The sequence below is a fragment of the Anolis sagrei genome, chromosome 2 (assembly GCF_037176765.1).
Source record: "Anolis sagrei isolate rAnoSag1 chromosome 2, rAnoSag1.mat, whole genome shotgun sequence".
In the NCBI taxonomy this organism is placed as follows: Eukaryota; Metazoa; Chordata; class Lepidosauria; order Squamata; family Dactyloidae; genus Anolis; species Anolis sagrei.
Genome location: NC_090022.1, coordinates 37,317,693 through 37,340,373, shown reverse-complemented (window position 1 = coordinate 37,340,373; position 22,681 = coordinate 37,317,693). Strand labels below are relative to the sequence as shown.

Below are 22,681 nucleotides of genomic sequence, written 5' to 3'. Positions count from 1 at the left end.
ACTGTTGCACTCCAGGACAGAAATAACCACATGTTGAATAGGGAAAGCAATCCTTTTATTGAAGATAAGTAAAAACAGCAAAGTAGAAAAAACACTTTAAAGGAATAAGTAAATCAAATTAGGTATAAAAAGATAAGCAGGAACAAATTAGTCCAAGGTAGAGTTCAGCAATGTCCAAAAGCAAAGTCCACAAATCTCTAACAAAATCCAAAGAACTAGGAATCGTTGATCCAAGGCATGAGCAGGTAACAACAAGAGACAAAAACCAAACCAGGAAAAAAAGAAATCTTTAAGCATGAATCTTCCAAGCAAGGCTTCTATGAGACGAGGACACGAAATTAGCAGGTTTTTATACGATGCTTAATCTGATTATTTTTTTCCATGCTTGAAACTTATAAGCCTTTCCAAGCACTCAGAAACTGGTTTTCCTTTCCCTGAGTGACCCTTATCCTTTTCTGTTGAAGCCTGGCAGAACACCGAAGGCCTTGCTTGGCCTGTCTGTTTTCATTAATTTCTACCCACCTGTCTCATTAGTTTCTGCAGGTTCTGAGTTGTTTTCAAGCCCCAAATCCTGGGAACTCTCTGGGAGCAATTCAGGGATTCAACCACCATCCCTATACCCTGTAGGAACATTCTCATGAGAAACTACATTTTGAACAGGTGGCTCTATGTCATTCTCTGCATCAATATCACTGACCAAACCATTGCCATCTTGAACCTCATGTACATCATTCCCCACATCCAAAGCACCCTGATCCTGAAACACAATCACAGGCTGAGCTCCAACACAAACAAATTGAACTGAGCAGCAAAGATACATGGAGCTGAGCAAACCTTTTTGTGCTCACAAGGGTATGGGTGTACATGCCAGTATAGATAATTGTTTACATTTGTCTTGGAACATGTCAGAGAGCACAAGTGAGGTATGCCATTTATTTTCAAGTGCATTATGTCCATTTTGTTCTATGTCACACTGTACAGCAAAAGCCTTTTAGATTTTATGCTTTGACAACTATTCCAATTTGTTTTCATGCATTTCGTTTTATCTTTTCTCCATCCCTATTAAAACACCCTAAACATTTTCATTGACTAGTAGTATGCAAATGGAAAGAAGGAAAGAAGATTGTATGAGTGGTTTTTTTTTGTTTTGGATAACTCACATTTTAAAAAGAAAGAAAAGGTCATGTTATTATTGCCAATTATCATTTTAAAATATGATGTTCCCAGGATGAAATGTGGAATATAAATATTTCAATTAATTTATTTCTTGAGGTGGAGTATAATATAAAAATGTAAAACACTACCAGATTAAAACCATACATAATTTAAACAATATTCAAGAAGAGACCAATGAAACTTGAAAAGTGACAATTTAAATTGCTGATTGTGCTTTCAATTGTGCTTTTCCTGCATGGCAGGAGTTGGACTAGATGGCCCATGTGGTCTCTTCCACTCTATTATTCTCCAATTCTATGATTCTATAAAGCTGCGTACATGTTCATTTGAAAGTAAATTACCTACAAAGGGCTTTAACAAAAAACAACTTTGGATTTTTCTTCAGAAAGAAATGAATATTGGGGTCAATCAGATCTTCAAGGACTGATGCCACTAGTCAGAAACAGAGGGAGTGTCCTCTTACAGGTGCTCCGTCAAATTTTATTTCATGTGAAAAGCATTACATAAATTAGTATAAAACTGATAAAATAGGAGGAGCACAAGCGGCAAGAATGAGCAACAGCAACTGCATTGTCTGTAGCCTCCACTAATTCTTCCTCTGTACTTGAGGCAGGATGTTGTGGACAAGCAAACAGATTTGGAGTTACCTGTTGTGCTCCACCATCACACAAGGTGGAGGATTCTTTTAGATAGTGACATTTTGCCAGGTTGTCTTTTGATCTGCCTACTCCACTTCTGAGTCTGTTCCGGGACTTCCAAGTTGCCAATTCTTGGTTTGTCCCTGGAGGAAGACCCTCATAGGAGGCCATCCAATTGGGATTTCTTCCTTCAAATATGAAGTCACAAGTCATTTAAGGTTTTAAATATCATAACTAGCATCTTGACTTTGGACCAGAAAGAAACTTGTAACTGATGGCTATAGGATCTCAGAGGGTCCCAGAGAACAATACCATTGTTCTGTGTCTATGATAGTGGTTTCTCAACCACTGGGTCCCCAGGTGTTTTGGCCTACAACTCCCAGAAATCCCAGCCAGTTTAACAGCTATTAGGATCTCTGGGAGTTGAAGGCCAAGTCATCTGGGGACCTACAGGTTGAAACCCACTGGTCTATAAGGACATAGCCAAATCCTTCTCTGATGTTCTCTGCTCTCTACTGATCACTAAATGGCCATGGAAATGGGGATCCTGCACCTAAAGCAAGGTTTGAAGCTGGGGTGAGAGTAGAAACATAGAGTAGTCAGGTGTAAAGAAATTTCATGAAATGTCTCCACCATGTAAGATCTTAGCCAATTTTATACATATATTTTGCACTTTGGTCTCATTGTGAACACACAATGTCATTTTCCACATACATTGCCAGAACCCTCATTTGTACAGTATTTAGTTTTCAACAACTACAGCAGATGAACAAACTTTGAAAGCATATAATTCTCTGAACTGGAGAATCACCCATCTTTCATAATTCATGTCCTGAAAAATGCATGAATCGCCACCTGTTTAAAATGAGTATTATATGTTCTGACTACTGGATTGGTGGTTTCACTAATGCTGTGGGATTTAAAGCAAATCCCTTGAGACTGATTTGATTCCAAAACATAAAGAAACACTGCAGTGGCTATGCATGCAAATTAGCTGGAAGTAAAGTACAGTGGCTTATGAATGCTTGATAACTTTGGCTGAATTAGAGTTCTAGTTCTAATTATAGACCTACCTATAGTGATTTTCTTGAAAGAGAGATACCCAAAGTACCCAGAAAGCAAAGTATCTGATCTGGAAGTGTTCCCTGTAACTTCAGATATATGGGGATAGATTGTAGTTCCTCAACAGCTAAGTAAAATCTAGTGGGATGTATTTAAAAATAGTTTCTACTTTATTGTATTGTCGAAGGCTTTCATGACTGGAATCACTAGGTTGCTGTAAGTTTTTTCAGGCTATATGGCCATGTTCTAGAGGCATTATCTCCTGATGTTTTGCTTGCATCTATGGCAAGCATCCTCAGAGGTATGACATACCTCACTACCTCTGAGGATGCTTGCCATAGATGCAGGCAAAACGTCAGGAGAGAATGCCTCTAGAACATGGCCATATAGCCCAAAAAAACTTACAGCAACCTACTTCTTCTTTATTATTTCATCATACCATTCCAGCCCTTATTCTCAGGAGAAGCTCAGTACTCAATTTTGGTGAGACTCAAATTAATTGATATTACCTACACAACATTGAAAATTATCTCATCAGCCAATTAGAGTGTTGGGAGTGTTGGGCTGGAAACTGGAAGATCAGAGTCCTATTGACCGTGGGCTACTTATTCTGTCTCAGCCTACCTCAAAGGACTGTGCTGAAGGAGAAGGAGAGACAGGTTTGCCACCATTAGTGAAAAGGTGTAATAGAGGTAATAAAAATAGCCAATGTAACAAAGACCTGGATATTTTATCATGTCCCATAGCTTAACATCCAGTCCAAACTGTCCCCCCCTCCCAGATTGTAATTTTATTACATTTTTGAGGCGACAGAGTCTGACTTTCCCATGATCACCCAATAGGATCCCCCCAATGGGAGCCCCTGGTGGCACAGTAGGTTAAACCCCTGTGCCGGCAGGACTGAAGACCAACAGGTCACAGGTTCGAATCCGGGGAGAGGCAGATGAGCTCCCTCTATCAGCTCCAGCTCCTCATGCGGGGACATGAGAGAAGCCTCCCACAAGGATGATAAAAACATCAAATCATCCAGGCGTCTCCTGGGCAATGTCCTTGCAGATGGCCAATTCTCTCACACCAGAAGCCAATTCTCTCACACCAGACGGCCAATTCTCTCACACCTGCAGTTTCTCAGGTCGCTCCTGACACGACAAAAAAAAAAAAAAAAAAACAAACAAACCCCAATGGGGTCCCATGGTGTCTAGTGCCTTAGTGGTTTCCAGAGTCATAGTCCAATGCTCAAACCACTGTGACATATTGGATCTCATTCACATATGTGTATTACACACAAATCCCACAAACATATATTCTCTCTCTCTCTCTCTCTCTCTCTCTATATATATATATATATATATATATATATACACATACATACACACACACACACTTTGCCAGATATTTTTCTATGAACAGAATATTTAATTAGACTACCACATATGACACATTTGAAAAACAATAACAGCTAAATCCCTGAATTGGATCTTGTAGCACTTTAGAAATAGGATAAAGAAGCAGGTAGCATAAAGCTTTCATAGACTAAGGGCACATCTGTACTGGTCACTTAATCTAGTTGGAAGGCAGCTTGAGAACTCTTTGTTTAATTGATGCATGGCACAACCATTTGCAGAAGCATGCATTAAAGGCTTTGGGCTGGTATAAACAACGTCCAGCAATACTTTGAAATATACCTCATAATGTACATCAGCATGCTTATGTGTAAACCACCTTGCCTGGCAAAACAAATTAAAGGATGGGTGATCTGCACATGCACAGTGCAGTTAGGAGAGTTCAAAACAAAACCAAATCCTCCATGACTGTAAAATCATCAATACTGCAGATCCTGGAATCAGGTTGAAGGCAAACTTTGTGGTGGCAATAAACACTGTCCAGGCCTTGACTTGGCTCCAAGGTTTCTTGTATAATCAGTTCCATTTTAAAATTGTTTCCTTATCTGCCGGTTTCACACAACCTTAAGTGGTCAGCATAGATGTTCCCTAAATCTATCTCACTTTCTCAAATGTGTAATCTTAGGATGCATCTTCACTATAGAATTAAAACAGTTTGAGACCATGTCAAATGCTAATAACTCAATGGTACAAAATCCTGGGAGTTGTAGTTTGGCGAGGCACCGACAGTCTTTGGCAAAGAGGACAAAAGGCCCTGTCAAACTACAACTCTCATGATTCCATAGCATTACCTCATGGCAGTTAAAATGGTATAAAACTGCATCATTTCTATAGTTTAGATATGAAAGTTTATACTACCAACTTCATGTTCCCAGTTATCCCAAAGAGAACTTGTAGCATATTGGGATTCCAGAATAACATAGCTATGGCTCCATCCCCAATATATGGTCAGTGTAGATTCATATAAGGCATTTTAACTGTATTATATGCCGGTATAGATGGGTCTTGTGTCTTTGAATTCTAACCTTCTAAATTGCAAACAGAGAAATTATTTTAGCTTCCTCAAAAATGTGATTACATCATCTTGTGCATACAAGTTATTTTTAAATTTTATAGTATTTCTTGCCCAGTAACAACTGATTTCTATGCATAAAATCCTGTAATTGGGGATTTACTCTATGAAAATGCAATTAAATGAGAATTTTGTGCAGAATTCGTTCTGAATTGTAAATTGGCTTCAAAACCTACACAGTTTTCACATACTTTCTAGCAGCAACAGGCATGTAGCCGGGGGGGGGGGGGAGGCTTGAGGGGCTTCAGCCTCCCCCCCCCCCGAAATTCTCATGGTGGTTCACGAAAAGGCCTTACTGGTGCATTATTTAAACTGTTATGTTTATTCATATCATGATCTGATCACCATACTCAATATTTCCCATATGCATGGAGGTATTGGGGTAACAATTCAAAAGGTTTGCTAGGGTAGACCCTCTTTCATGCAGACTCAGCCCCCCTGAAACAAACTCAGCGCCCCCCCCCCCCCCCCGAATCGAAATCCTGGCTACGGGCCTGAGCAGCAATTTGTAATTATACAACCTGCGGCATCTTTCTATGACCAAAAAGTTAAAGCAGAAATATTTTAAGGTGGATGTATGTTCTCAAACACAACAATAATTGACTTCCAATTATATTGGATGAAACCAGTGATCTTTTTTTTTTAGGGGGGGGGGGTATCCATATTTATTTAGATTGCAATCCAGCTGTGTGGAAACTTTCTCAATGGTTCAGTGAGATACATTGCAAATAACAAGCTACTAGTAAGTACAGTAGAGTCTCCCTTATCCAACATAAATGGGCCAGCAGGATGTTGGATAAGCAAAAATGTTGGATAATAAGGAGGAATTAAAGAAAAGCCTATTAAATGTCAAATTACGTTATGATTTTACAAATTAAGCACCAAAACATCATGTTTTACAACAAATCAAGAGAGAAAAAGTAGTTCAATGCATGGTAACATTATGTAGTAATTACTGTATTTATGAATTTACCACCAAAACATTGCAATGTATTGAAACAGTTGTGTATCTGGGTGGGAGGTCAATTGAGTTGGATAATACAGAATGCTGGATGTGCGAAGGTTGGATAAGCGAGACACTACTGTAGCTCAGTTCCCGGTAATTAAGGTACATCACCATAATGTTATGGTTTTAACTTTGTGGGGACATCATTATTTTTCCAATGTTGCCATATATTTTACTTACATTAGTAGTTATTACAGTGTAACCTGATTAAATGATATATGGAAAACAATTGCTTGAGCTGGACATTGACTTGAGCTGTGTCACATGGTTTGATGTGAATGCAGGCTAGATATTTTTATTTTCCAGGTTTTAAGAAGGTAACTATTCTATTTACTTTTGAGCTGCAGGAAGATAAAGACTCGCTCTTACAATAATTTAAGATCCTGTCTGATTTATTTATTTAATATCTCCTAAGTCTAAGGTGGCTTACAAAACTGTTAAAACATGATACAGCTAAAAATATAGTGTTCATTTTTTTTTAAAAAAAAATGCTAACATTTTAACAAGACAGTTGATGTAGTATAAATAACAAACAGGAACGTGATATAGATGATCAACAGGCAACAGTGATACAAGCCATTTTTTTTTCACATCAAAAAGCAAAGTCATAATTATTTTGAATAAATAACTCACTAATCCTTGTGACTGCTGTTATATGTGGACCAAGACAGAGAGAGTGTGACATTCTAGTAAGTTAATGCCCAAGGCAAATGTTGAACTGTGTTTCCTAACCTAATTTAAATTCCCAACTATAACATAGCAGAGAATAAAATTTGTGTACACTGAACCATCTGAAAGGAAAGATGTCACTATCTAAGACATCCATGTGCACAACTTTGGATTTTGGTGCACTTTGATCATTTTGGATTTTGGATTTATATTGTAAAACAATATAAGACAATGTTACATTTAAAAATACTTTTCCAGGCTTTGAGACTGAGATACATTATCTCCTTAATGCATTCTTAGAGCGACAACTCCATGGAATACATTAAGCTTACTTATTACTAGTAAATATACACCTTACACATCTGAGACCAATGGGAACACTATAACTGGAGGACCCTAAATTTACACTCTGTCTTCCCTGACATCAGACCTCACAATGCATCAATTACAATTGAATATGGGAAAGCTGCAGCATAACCCAAACTATACTGTAACAAAAATGCTATTGAAAATGTATGAATGTTCGTTCTTAATCTTATTCCCTTTCACTCCCTGCCTACTAACAATAGCTTATCAGCATAATTCCCTGTGCTGTGGTGTTCAGCTGAAGCTTCATGCCATTCCACCAATGTTGCTTTCAGCAGAGTTTCACTGAAATGTTTTTCTATCTTGGGGAATTTGAATAAATGGTATGTTGTGGCAGAAATGTAGTGTGGTGTAATAAGTGTGCAATGTTTAAGGAAAAGCCATGTTCAGAGTTACAAGCGGGCCAGGCATCTGTAGGATTTTGTGCAACTGCATAACTAGACTTGAGCTCTGTGTATTCCATCAAAGTACGTGAAACTTTACAAGTAAAACAAACAAAAACTATGGTTCTAGCCAAAGGCATACAGCCTAAAATATATGTTTATGCATATACACACACAAAAGGAAGGAAGGAAGAAATCATAAAATATAAAACTATACATAGGCATGTAAAACAAGTTATCCATATAAACTACCGGTTGAATTTACCTTATCCAGAATCCTGATATCCACTAAAATCCAAAACTATCCATGCAGGTGGCTGAGATACTGATAACTTTGTTTTCTAATGGTTTAATGTACACAAACTTTGTTACATGCAAAAAGCTATTTACAATGCAATGTATAAAATTACCTTCAAGCCACGGGTATATATTGTGATATGTATTTATAAAATCGTAAAGTGGACATACGATGTCATAGCTCTGGGGGTTCATGTTTATGATAGTTAGTGGCTGAATATAACCCACCAAACTTAGCTCTTAAACCAAAATGACCTCTGAAGGTTTTCTGAGGCTGTGAAGATCAGGCACTGGGAAATAATGGCTGCGGTGTTCCAGTAACAGGGGTATTTTGTAGGGCTGGGCGGTTTCGTTTCGTTAATTCGTAATTCGTTAATAATTCGTTAATTTTTTCAATTACAAAACGATAACTAACCATTCTGGAGCAATTATTTAAAAAATGAATTTTCAAAAACGTTTTGTAAATGCTTCGTATTTCGATATTGTATTCGTTTCGTTATTGTTTTGAGGTCGTTTCGTTATTATTTCCGCATGTCTGGGCCAGTTTTATGGTTTAATTAGTGAAAAAAATTATAATATCACACCAACAGTCAACAACAGAGGGAGAGGGAAGCTTCAGAAGGTTTTGGAGGTTTTTTAGCGTATTTCACGGTCGTGTCTGCCATTAACGAATCGATTCGTTATTGTTTCGGAAATCGATTCGTTAATTTTTAACCATTTACGAAATTTCGTAAATATCGAACTTTTTAAAAGGAAAATTTTGTAATTATTTTAAATATCGAAACAAAAAAACCCCCCAAATACAAATCGATTTTAGAAACAAATTTTTCCGTTGTTACCCAGGCCTAGTATTTTGATATAAACATTTGAGACAAGACCCTGAGAGGGTCATCAGCTTCCCATCTTATTGTGCCTCATGATGAGGAGAGTGCTGTCATTTCCCAGTACCTTGATCTGCAGTGCACTAGAAACCTTTTAATCATAGGTGCCTGACTTAAGAAGTCGGGTTTCTTTTTTGGTACAATCGGCAGAAGTAGCTACGTCAACTGAACTCTGTCATGTGTAGAATTTCAGCTACATTTTGGGTTAGATTGGTTTACGTCATTACTTGTTCATGATACATCTATTTTGATTCTCACAAGTGGTTCCTCAGCTGACATTTCAGTCCACTTCTATGTGAGACCTCCATCTATTCAGGAACTAATTTTGGGGATAAAATGCCAAGATTTGAAATGATAACAAAAACTGAAGCCAATATTTGGGAGGCAACTGAGATGTGTCACTGCAAGGATAGGATGGAAGTAGGGAAGCAGAACGGGTTTTTTTGTGTGTTATCAATCTCAACTCCTACATCCACAGCTGCGGGCAGTACTTTCCTATGAATATGCTGAAAGCTCAGAAACACAAACATTCTTTAACAGCTAGCCAGATGGAGAGACAGCTTATGAAACAGGAGGGAGAGCAGTGTTCTATGTGCACACTAGAGGACCCAACCCAATCTATAAAAATACAGTCCCAACCTTTGGCTCTCTGGATTGGAATTTCCTGAATCCTTGATTTTTGATTTTCCAATTATTATTTTTTTGCTGACTGGGGCTTTTGGAAGTGGATCTTCAAAAAATCTAGAAACCCAAAGAGTAAACCCCAGAGTTCTAGAAATTCTTTCATAGGAAGAACTTCCTGATGGTAAGAGTTGTGGAATATAGTACAGTACAATATGCCTCCAACAGGGAGCTCTGTCGTGGGCTGGTCCATGAGGTTATGAAGAGTTAGAAGTGACTGAATGAATAAACAACAATATGCCTTTATTACAGTCAACAAACTATAAGGCAATCCAATAGTATGCTGTCTCAGCATGTAGTGGATTATCATTCTTTGGAGGCTTATAAACAGAGGCTAGATGGTAATGTGTCAGGAATATGGCAAGGGATTGGGCTGGATGGCCCTTATTGACAATAATAATAATAATAATAATAATAATAATAATAATAATAATACTTTATTTATAACCCACAGAAATAACAAACATGGCAAACAAGCAATGGCCAAACACAAATAGACAATCAAGGCAAAACATGAAATAAAGTAAACTCAATATAACTTATAAACAACCAAAACTGAAGGTTAATCTAAATAAACATAATAGACATAAGGAGTCAAACCAATTAAAATACAATACGTTAATAACATAATATGATATATCACATCAGCTAACGTCCAGCTTTATGATTCTATGATCATGAGTAAGGTTCCTAATTGAATATAGTACAGGCACCTTCACTTTCAGATAACTGCCCAGTGTATAGATATTAGGGTTGAATCATACTACTGCTGTTGTTCTCTTCAGATTTTTGGAAACTATATCTGACGGAGGGATAATTTTTTTAGAAATTTACATTTTCCCAGACTTGGGTTTTCCTTTGTAACTAATAGGCTTCTATTTAATTAAACAATTTCTTAGCAACAGCAGCAAAATGAAAAGAAACATTTAACTCTAAGGATGGAAAAAATATTCATAATTCTTCATTCTCAAATTAAAAAAATGGATTTCCCAACTCTCACAAAACTTTGTCAGGAGATTTTTAAAAAAACCCAGAAAGAAACCTGTGCCTTTTCCTGGTAGCAGTATGTCTGGAAATGTTGCAGAAAATTACTCAACAGAGAAGAAGACATGGGCTTTATTTTTATACCAAAACTTTTTTTTGAAGAAACAGTAGAAATTATTTGTCCTTGCATATAAAGTTGAAACAGTCATCAATTTACCTCTCTGCTTAACAATACCTGCTCCCTTTTTAGGTTTATGTACTTGTTGCCTGGCAAGCTGTCCAGAGCAGATGAGTTTGGACAAGCTCACTACAGTTCTGACTAGGAGATATCCAGGTATTTCTCTGCCTTTCTTTCTCTTGTAAATTCATTCTTTATGTGAAACATTTTAACCCACCTTTCTGTTTTTTAAAAGGCTCCCAGAATAGCTGACAGAGGTTAGTAATAAGAAAGCCCCTGCCCTTAGGCTTATAGTCGAAAAGAGAAAGGGATTCAGAAGGATGAAGGAACAAGCCAGCTCAGGGAGTAGCTGTTAATTCAGAATAGAAGAACATTGTGTTGGATTTGACAGCTCTAACAGAAATAGCCATTTTGCGAGAAGACACAAAACTAGTCTCAAGAATTCACACATTCTGAAATTCACATAACTGAAAAATAACTCACACACAGAGAGCAGCACACTGACCATTTAATGCTATTTGAGGGTAGCTTCAAACTGTGGCAGCCAAAGGGTGTGAAATAAAGCCCGTGATGCACATCAGTGCTCTGGGGTTTGTGTCATTATCACCCAGACCTCAAGCTGGTTCCAGGATTTCCTAGGTAATCATCTGTAGAGAGAAACTACTTTTTTCAATATTAACTGTAAACTGCATTAATTGTCAGTGTACATGTTCCCATAATCAATGAAGACAAGATGTACACATAGGAAAATATGCTATCAGTTTCAATCACCCACACAAATTCAGCCCTGTGGTTAGCTCTTTTTAAAGTTCACACTAAAACCCAGAGCAGATGAACCATACCCACAAAAATGGCAGTCACCGGGCTGTATTGATCCAACGTTGCTGATTTTTCAGTAGACCATGCTCTCTTTCCCTCCTTCCTTCCCTGGCAACCTGATTAGACCTATTTGTTGCCTCCATTTTCTGTAAACTTTGTTTTTATATATTATTCAATTTCTGCATAATAAACACATACATTTTGTACATTAATTAATTTTTAGAAGCTAGGATACTGGATATACATACATATGTGTGTGGAGAGAGTCAAGAGAGCTTTGGCCTGTCCCTTTTTCTTTGTTCTAAGAAGGAAGCAGATATGCACACTTAAAGAAGATAAGATTCACTGTTGTTATTTTCTCTCTTCTGGGATGACTAGCAGCTAGTTGTCTTAACAAAGTTTAATCCATTCGCTGACATGCTGCAATTACTGTGAAGGCTTCAGAGTTCTATTATTCCTCAACCTCAACATGATTTTGTCCTTCAGAGCTATTTCCTTACAACCCCAGAGCAAGAGTTGGCAATTGCTTCAGAAGACCAATCTTCTGATCTTCTCTTCATTACCTCGGATTTCTCTTTGAATGATTTTCCTGCCACTTGGAATTCTCTCTGCCAGCACTTTCGATTGAAATTTTCCAATGGGAAGAATTCCAATAAATGTCACAGACAATTTAGTTCACTGGCTGTTAGTGCAAGATTTTGCCGGAGGCCTTTGTTTTGTGTTGATTTAAGAGCTAGGCTGCAGTGGGCTTCATGTGGGAGGATGGAGACAGAAGCAGATGGCCTTATGTCCAGGAAATAGTTCTGTCACAGTCCTTGTTATCTCTGCAACAAAGAACTCTACCACTGATCCAGACAATGTAAGATTGAGGACGACATTGGGTCTAAGGTCAGTGAGTTCTTTTGAATACCTGGAGCTGGAGAAACCATCATTTGCCCAATACCTCTATTGTTTAGACCTAAATATCACTTCAGTTCTGAAACTAAAGTCTTCAGTTGACATCTAAACCTCTGGCATTTGAAATGGGTTTAACATGTAAGCATTGCACGGTCTTGTAGATGACCTTGCTCCATTGTGGCAAAAACTGTAGGAGGAGCTCTGCTGTCTCATGGCAGTGGAACATGCTGTTCCAGAGTGTGGTGGAGTCTCCTTCTCTGGAGGTTTTTTCACAGAGGCTGATGGCCATCTCTCAGGGGTACTTTGATTCTTTGTTCCTTGGTTTGGATGGCCCTTGTGGTCTCTTACAACACAGTGATTCTATGATATGACTTTCGCTTTGGGTATCAACAGCTACTATCTATGGTCTAGTTCAAGAACTGGCAACCTGTGACCCCCAAGATGATGTTTGGGTTATTGGGAATTACTTTCTGATGAGAGCCTGACTTCAATAAGATCTCAGGAATCATAGATTATCCACTATTGATTAATGGATACTGTTTTGAAAATCATCTACACTAAGAAAATATTCAAGTTTAGATTTCAGAAGGTCTTTGGGATTTCCAGGTAGAACAAATTTCTCTGTCAAGGTGCACCGAATATCAAAACATACACACAAATTAATGTTGTTGCCTCTGACATTTAAGCAATAAAAACAGCTAGAAACCCCCCCCCCCCCTATGTTGGATACCTATACCAACATATCTGTAAGAATAACTTAATCGAAGTATTTAAAAATCTCCCCACTTATTTTGGTGTGCTATCTTCTAATATGTATCAATGTATTCTACCTCATCTGCAATAATATGTTGATTTCTGGACACCACAATTCAAGGCCTATCACAGAACGAATTTTTTTTAAAAAGCGCGGGGGGGGGGGGGAGTAGGCATCTTGTAATAGCTTTGTTATTTTGTGCCTGCTACTTTTTCTGCACATTCCTTGCAAATGATTTGCTTCTTTGCACATGCTATAACCCAGCTAGAATTAAGCTTTAAGATATATTTTCCACCTTAATGAGCAGAACCCAAACAATTCCAATTTATGTTTCAGCTTTATGCTAACCTAGGAGGGGATAATCTGCTCTTTTCCAGTCCATGTCATTTTTGCATATTTTACCTACATTGTCTGAATCAATGTGCAATTTTGGAAAAAATTCCAAATATATACTTCAATACATATTTTATAACAAATATGCACAGGCATTTAAGAGAATTTATCTCAAAATATACCTTTCAAGGCATGTTCACAGTTAAAATATGCCTCCCCAAACACACACACACACACACACACACACAAATATATATTTTCAATGCATATTTTCTTTTAAGCTATGTATTCTTTCCCAACATACATCTTTCAGAATGATTTTTTTTCTCAAATACACATCTAAATGTATATTTGGATATATTTATAGTGCTGAGAACTGTGTCACTACATTCCAGAAAGTACTATATTCCAATACTCACATCAGACTAAAAATGTAGCTCAAATAATTTCTTTTGGGAATTCACAAAGGCTGATTTCCACAAGAACCAGTAGTAGACCACTTGCTACCATTAAGATACTTTGGGTTACTAGTCCCATGACCCCCAAAACAGCATGGGCAATGGTCAGGAATTATGGAAATTGAGATTTCATACAATCCAAGGACATCTAGCAATGTAAAATATGAGGAGGTATTTTTGTTTAACATAGATGGATTAACTGTCAATTTTCCAGCCTTATCTCTGAGTTGTTCTAAGGGGAGAATACATTTCTAAAGGGTGCATGAAAATGCACTTTATGTAACTTTGCCTAAGATTTACCTTTTTTGTGCACAGTTTTCCTAATACGTTTTTAAACAGTATTGCTTTTTGGTCTGCATTGTCCTTAATATTTATGTTTATGCATTAAAACTGGATAATCCCATTACAAAATAGGTAGAAATGAAAATTATGAAAGTTAACTGAGTACTGATTTGTATATTAGTGTGAAAGTATGAAATCGGGCATATTTGCATTGAAATATTCTGATTTTCTCTCTCATATCTAGTCCAACATACCTTTAAAAATAACAATCTAAATCTTTAAAAATCTCTCCACTTTTTTGGTGTATTATCTTGTAATATGTACGACACCATTCTACTTTGATCAGACCTCACTTGCAACAATATGTAATGTTCTGGGCATCACAATTCCAGTGGAATATTGACATGCTGGAGCAGGGCAGCCAAAAATGGTAAAAGATATGGAAGCCAAGCCTTGTGAGGAGCAGCTTAGGGAGCTATGTATGTTTAGTCTGGAGAGGAGAAGGTCAAGAAGCGAGATTTGAAATAAATTTGAAATAATTGATGATAGAGCAAATTTGTTTTCTGATGCCACAAAGATCAGGACTCAAAGTGCTGAACCTATTTGGAAGTTCTTCCTGGAGACTCTTTGTTGATGTTGATGTTGTTGGTAAGGCAATTTCCAGAATTATCAGTTGCTTGCCCCAACTATTCCATACTACTGATGTGGGAGACACCAGCCTCTGGTGTAACATGGATAAAAGAGCATGGCATTTTGGATCATACTGTATCAGGCATGGGAAAACTAAGAAATTTTCCCTGCCCTCTTGGCAGAAGTATACTGTGGGCCACCGCATCCTTATGCCAAAAAGATGGGAAGGAAGGCACGTAGCAGCTGAAAGCCCTTTCGAACTCTCTCTGTCTCCTCAACCTCCTCCTAGCATAAGGATGGTGTAAGCGGCCTCATCTTTATGGGAGGATGGCTCAAAGAAGGCATGCAGTGGCTAAGAACCCTCCAGAGCACTCTCAACCACCACCTGTCTTGCCCTTCTCCCAGCATAATGCCAAGAGGACAGCCTAAGGATCGAGGGAGGAGGGGGAAAGGGATTGGGGGGAGGATTAAGGCAGTCACAGCATGTCCTGTCTTCCTCCCAGCAAAAGGATAGAGTGAGCCACCCCTCCTTATGCTTGGAGGACAGCTTGAGAATGAGCCAGGCCCTGTCCTGTCCCCTCCTGGCCATGCCTTCTCCTGGACTCTCTCCCTCCCAGGCCCACTCCACCCAGTGGGGGCCTGGATCCCCTTCCTCCTGGGCCAGCCATCCTGGCTAGGCCTGCAATCAGCCCCAAGACAAAAAGATTAACCCATATCTGTACTTTACACTTATAATACTATGATTCCATAATAACTAATCCTGGGAATTGCAGTTTAGGGACAGGTATTTAATATCTTCTACCAGAGACCTCCAGTACCTCCTCAATCTACAAATCCCTGGATTCCATAGGATGTAGCCTGGGGATTTTGTTTTAACTGTGATAATGGTTTTAACTGTGGTTTTGTACATTATGTGTAATTTTATATAGGCATCGAATTGTGCCTTTTGTAAGCCGCCCTGGTGATATGGGTCTCTTTTGCTTTGTGCCAACAGTATATTCTGAACCCAGAGAGTAAAGTGACACCAGGAGATGGGATTTTGCTTCTCTTTTCCTCTCCCTGCTCCCTCTTGCTATTCCCAACCTGACTGTTTTATTTATATTTTATAGTTATTATTTATAGTTATTAAAAAAGCTGGAGTAGCCATTTTCTCTACAAATAAAAAATAAAACAGCAGTAGTGGGGAAGGTGGAATTATAATGATATGTGGAACCATAATTGTGGGATCATGAATTGGTTAATAGGTGCAATTCCATGATTACAGAAAGGTGTGATATTGGAGGTGCTGCACTCGGTATGTGTCTGCTCTCAATGACAGCAAGACTGAAGTGGAATACCAGGTTTGCGTGATAGAGGACTTAAAGTGTAATCATGGTGCTACAATTGTGTAGCGTGAAAGATTGTTAAATGAGATACAAGTAATAAAAAGGTAGAAGATACATATATAATACCTGTATTTCTTAACAAAAAGAAAGAAAACCCAGAATCATTTTCCCATAAGGATTCCTACTGAACCATTTAATATTATGTTCTGTATCTCTGTTTGTGTGTGCTAAATTGACCTTGGCGGGAAACACCTCTCTTCTCTTTCTCTTTCCAACCCCCTTTACAAATGAAGCCATCTGAATCCACCAAATTGGGGCAAAATATGGATCTCCTGTTCAGTTTCCAGTCATGCTGTAGAAGGACAGCGCTATAGATTTTCCCAAGAGTGAAAAATAATTCACCCCGTCCACTCGTTATTCATACAGACAGTGCATTAATAACATGGGACCCTGAGATTTCTCCTTATCTAGGCCGGAGCACAGCTAGAGGGATGAGAAGCTGACTCTTTGGATTTAAAATAACATTTTCCCCTCTTTCTGTAGAAATAAGAATTGATTGAAAGTACTTTTAAGGAGTTGAGAGAGAGAGGGAGAGAGAGAACTGTTCTTTGATACCATCTAAAGTACATATTAGATAAATAGAAAACTATTGGCTTTTTGACTGTGAACAATTTTCTCTTGATTCAAGTGCTGATATAGAGGAGCTCTGTACGTAATACAAAGTATTTACTAAGGGCTTCCACAAAGCCCACTGGAACCCAACATGCAACTTCCCATTAACTTCAATGGGCTTTGAATCAACTGCCAAAATATAATACGCTCATATCTTGAGACACTTGTCAGGGGAAATTAGGCACAGAGGTTTTATCTATGTGGAATATATATATATATATATATATATATATATATATATATATATATGAGAGAGAGAGAGCAAGCCTACTAAACTCAGCAGGGATAGAACCAAATATCTGCCACCAGAAATAAAATTACTTTTCCCCATTATGCTTCCTTGTCATCTATTATTTTACTCACATACCCTACAACACTTTACAGAGTCACACCTAGTAATGTGTGACCAAGAAACATCAAAGTTCTGGTCAAGATAGCAATTGTAATAAATTAAGAGAACAATACAAGCTAGGAGAGGTTGCTGTTTGCTTTTTCCTGAACCTACTGGGAAGATAAGACTCTACTCCATTCCTCTCCCTCTTCCTGAGTTAATTGTGGGTAAACTGCTTTTGTACTTTGGAATTCAGTTTGCAACAACTGAAGTAAGCTGAGGACAAAAGTGGAAAGTGACAGAAGGAAAGAGGAAATGGAACATTAAAAAGCAGCTGATGTACGGGGAATTAATCAGGCCATTGTTACAGTCAGGGTTATACAGTTAGTTGGAGTAATCCACCCAAGCTGCCAATACATTCATTGCCTACACACCCACAAGAGTCCTCAAGTTTCATACCAGTTCTGCACACTGGCTCATGCAGAATCACCGCATCACAAGTACATGCTTCATATGTTGTCAAATTACAACTGTCTTTCAACCCTAACTGGCATAGCCAGTGGTGAGGAGTGCTAGAAACGGTCTTTCCACAATGCCCAGCCCTACTCAAAGAAATCTGTATTCCATCTTGGAAGTAGTTGGAAACATCCACAAATATCTTACTGTTTATTTATTATTATTATTATTATTATTTATTTCAAAGTTTTATATACCGACCTTCTCACCTCTTTTGAGGGTCTCAGACCGGTTTCCAACCATAAAAACACATACAATCGGTAAAACATCATAGTTCATATTACAATAACACATTAAAACAACAAATATATTCAAAACTACAGTGGTCAGTCGTCATACTAAAATCAATTATACATCATCTTCCATCCATATCTTAGGGTGTTGTCTCACTCATTGAAAGCCTGTCTCTATAACCACGTCTTCACCTGTTTCCTGAATGTCAGGATAGAAGGGGCAGTTCTGATCTCCGGTGGGAGAGAGTTCCAGAGTCGTGGGGCCACCACCGAGAAGGCCCTGTCCCTCGTCCCCACCAGACGCGCTTGTGAGGCCGGTGGGACCGAGAGCAGGGCCTCTCCAGACGATCTTAATAATCTTGATGGTTCATAGGGAAGAATACGTTCGGAGAGGTAAACTGTTCCATTAAAACATTAAAAATAAATAAATGTTCACATACTGTATCAATAAACCCACATGTACCAATTAAGTTTCAATGACTTTACAACTTATAGTTAGATTATTTTGTAGGACAGCAGCAGACATGTATATTTTAGCTTTTATTTAGAAAACTAGAGGTGTAGCTGGGGGTGGGGGAGCAGAATAACATTCCCTCTCATGATTTTTTCCTTCAGCCCCCAAATTGGAGCCAGAATCTAAGTGACCTTCTTTCGAATCCCTACCCAGTCACTGAAACCAAAAAGGAGGATGTGGAAGAAAAGGCAGAAGGAGGAGAGAGGAGGGAGCAAAGACAACAGTAGATGAAAGATTAGGTTTTGGAAAAAAGCAAAAGAAATTATCCGAGAAAATGTTAGAATTGCATGCTTGTTGAAATAGAAACCACCATTTCATCTTGATATTCAAGTATTTATACAACATTCATCATGGGGTCAGATTGCTGAACCAACTCCCTGTTAACTTTGAAAAACATTAATTAAATCTCATCCACTGTAGCCACTTGAATGATTAATGTATCAGCACAAATGAGACAAATGGAGGCACAAAGGGATAATTCTGAAATTTAAAAAGTCACCTCACACTGCTGCAACACATATTATTTGACCCTTTGGTGACTGTATTGAAAACCAGTTGTTGTACTGATTATTGCTATCTGGTGACTAGCTAAAGGATACCAGAACACTTGAATTCAATGAACTTCTAACATATCATGGGGCATCTGTCAATTCTCCTCAATTAGGAATAATTTACTCAGAGAATCCTTTGAGAAAATGCAGTGGTGCAATTTTAAATAAACTTGGGAGATTTGTGCAGGGGAGAACCAAACTTGGACATCTATATATGTTCTTTTTTCTGTTTCAAAGAACATAGGCACTATGTTAAAAATGAACAATCAGATGGCATTTAGATGTTGTAAAATACAATGCCCATCAACCCCAAACACTGTTGTCAGTATTGAAGAAATTTATGAGTTCCGGGTCAGCACATATGGAGATTAGCAGGCTGTCTACACTTGCACACCATGGGGGAAACTGGATGATGTTTGTGGATCATAATTATTCAACTCGTATAAGGAAACAGAATACCATATGCATATCCAGGGAAATCTGTGCTGATACTGAAGCTCTCAAACTATGATGCATGTATCCAAGAGTTCTCATGGTTGTTTGTTCATTATACATTCATTCACATGAAAAAGTCTTAGCAGTTAGGGAATGAATATTATGGTTGTCATCTTGTTAGTTAGGATGTTGTAAGTGAGAATTAAAAATAGCCCTGTAACCCACATTAAAAGCCAGTTAGCAACTCAGAGTGACAATTAACTTCCCTAGCCCCATATAGCTGGGGGTGAGAAGTGCTTTTCCACCTCCACCAAAGAAGAGATTAAACAAAAGTAGCTCTGGCTACTTTTCTGGAGGCAAAGCTACAGGAGCTAGCATTCCACCCCTTGAGGTCATGCCCCCTAACAGTATAATTCATTAGTCACCTTTTGGGGCCAAGTAGGAATACCCCCCATGTTCTAGTGTTTTTCCCCAGTATACCCTATACTGTTCAAAAGGGGCAATTTGGAAAGGTGTGATTTTCAAATAGGCTACATTGGAAAACAGTAAGGGATTTACATTTTGGTGTATACCCAAGGCACCTCCTTTGTATGTAGGCCAGGGATGGAAACCCTCACCTGTGGTTCAAATAACTGAGGTGAGGGTGAATGGAACTGGCCTAAGAATGGGAGAGTCTGGCCTCAATAAATCCTTTGTGCAGAGTTCTCCATAACGTTTCTCTTAGTGGTCACCCAGGATTATTTCAGCCAGGGATCCATGTGTTTCGCCCAAATTAGCCGAGGGATAGGTCAGGGAGGGCCACTAACTTGGCTTTATCCACACCGTTCATTCCACACCTTAGAATTATCTGCAAGTTAAAAAGTTTAATTTGGTAACATAAATTGCAATAATAATAATAATAATAATGTTGCCCATAGTTTAACCCATATCTGTTTTGTGATCTCCTTATTTGGGGGGTTGGATGGCAAAGGTCGGTGCTGCTGATAAATGCTGTATTGTCTGATCAGGTGACCACCCCTTTTTCACCAGTGATTCTGAACAAAAGAGTGTCATTTGTTCACAGACGAAGACTGGTAAACTCCTACTGGAGTGCCCTTCTTGGCAGCATGAAAGGCCTCTGTCTTCTGGGTGACTGTCTGGCTTTTAAGATGAGTTTCAGTGTCTGGATGGGCAGGTAAAACATACCTGACTTTGTTTGCTACAGGATGACAACCAATATTTTCAGGGTTGTGATATAGAGGACAAATTGGATTTTAGCTGATCACATAAAGTCTGTGAACATATTCCCCCTGGATATTGGGGTCAAAGTGTTCATTTTAAGCCATTCAGTAAGCCAATCTGGATTTCATGTTAGGAGAAAGTTGATATAAAATTAATTACATATTTCACTAACAGTTGACAAGATATACATTATTTTAGTAATATGCTTTGGTTTTGGAAAACCTTTGGCCATCTAATGTGAATCATATTATAGACACTGCTGGCTTGTGGTTTGAGGAGGAGGGACATGTCATCCTGCTGCTGTAAAATGAAGTGTCCTCTATTCAGATTCCAGGTTGTCTTTGTGTATACGTGTTGTAGTCCAACATATCAAAGCTGTCAAAGGTTTTTCAGCCTTTCCCTATGCAATGGCAATTCTATGGTACAATGTCCATTTAGACCACTAGTTCCCAACCTTTGGGCCTCCAGGTGTTTTGGATTTCAACTCCCAGAAATCCCAGCCAACTTACCAGCTGTTAGGAACTATGGGAGCTGAAGTCCAAAACACCTGGAGGCCCAAAAGTTGGAAGCCACAGATTTAGATTGACCTCTGATTGTTTTTACTAAACAATTTCTACATCTCAGTAAATCAGCCTTTTTAGCAAAACTTCAAACACATTCAAGTTACAGACATTATGAGCTACTTGCCGTCAACGCATGATGGTCTGTTTCGCGTTGTGCCAGCCACTTTCCCAGGTAGACAGGAGCATTTTACTGTTTGTGATCTCTCCTCGATCCGATTCTTATTACAACATCTATGTGCAGCTATAACTTCGCACGTTCCTCCTTCTGACAACATAAGAGAGAATATAGAAACAAAGATAAGCAAAAATTCCTCTGGACAGCCAGAATATGAACAAACAGACAAGCAAGCACATACTTTAAAATATCATTTGCATACAGCCATAGGGCATTGCAATTATTGCAATTATAATAACAAAGGATTTGATTGTAGCACCTATTTTGACAGTAAATACTATGAAGTTTGCTGTTGTTACTGTGACTACAGGCTTACCATCCTGAAGAAAGAAATTTACACAATGCAGTCAGCCCTCCACATTTGTGAATTTGGCTTTTGGGGATTTGACTAGTTGCAGATTTGATTAAAATTTTCTCTCTAGGAATCTCAGTCTAGACCTGTGGTCAATTTCTGCAACACTGCACTAGGACTCTCTAGATTCTTTAGTGCAATTCTATGGTTATTGCTGGTAGACGTTGACCATTGAGTCAAGCTGTACGATGTAGAGATTCATAGAGTTGCCTTCAGGCTGAGAAAGGCTGTATATAAATATGATAAATAAATAAAAAGGAGTTTTCAGTTTAAAAAATAGCTTTCCTATTTATGATTTTTCAGTTTTGCAGGAGTGCTGTGCTCCTAATTCCAGCCAATGTGGAGGGCCGACTGACTGCAATTGGCTGGAACAAAAAACAAAAACAAAAAACAAACCCACATACAGGCAATGTTTTCAAAATTTCATCCATTATTTTGCCATTTTATTTATTTACTTTATTATTAATTTTATTTATTAGTTCCCTTTTTATCCCACATTTCCCCTTTTATCCTTGTGACAACCCAATGAGGAATGTAAAGTCAAGAATAAACAACTATCTGGTTATCCCCATGATTGTGGCTCAAAGAGGACTAGAAACTGGATGAGGCCGAGGACAAAGATGGGGATTATATATTCATTTATATCCTACATTTCACCCAAACCCAAAGTCACAAAACCAAGTTGAACAGTCTACTTTGGGCTTTGTCTAAGCTGGCCAAGAAATCCATAGTGTCTGAGAAGTCATCCCTGTATTGAACAGGTTTAACTTCATGCTAAGGAACGTTGAGGAATGTTCTGGAATTTGGGCAAATCTTTGGAGCAG

At 38.3% G+C, this 22,681-nt stretch overlaps 1 protein-coding gene across 2 annotated transcripts in view; it reads right to left on the bottom strand.

The window, feature by feature from the left end:
* The window catches only part of TAFA1 (TAFA chemokine like family member 1), a 429,474-nt gene that overhangs the window by 67,997 nt on the left and 338,796 nt on the right, over positions 1–22,681 (bottom strand). For both annotated transcript variants that reach the window (XM_067463462.1, XM_060766394.2), the window contains exon 3: positions 21,455–21,595. In XM_067463462.1, the coding sequence (XP_067319563.1) occupies positions 21,455–21,595 (141 nt within the window). The remainder of the gene's footprint in view (positions 1–21,454; positions 21,596–22,681) is intronic.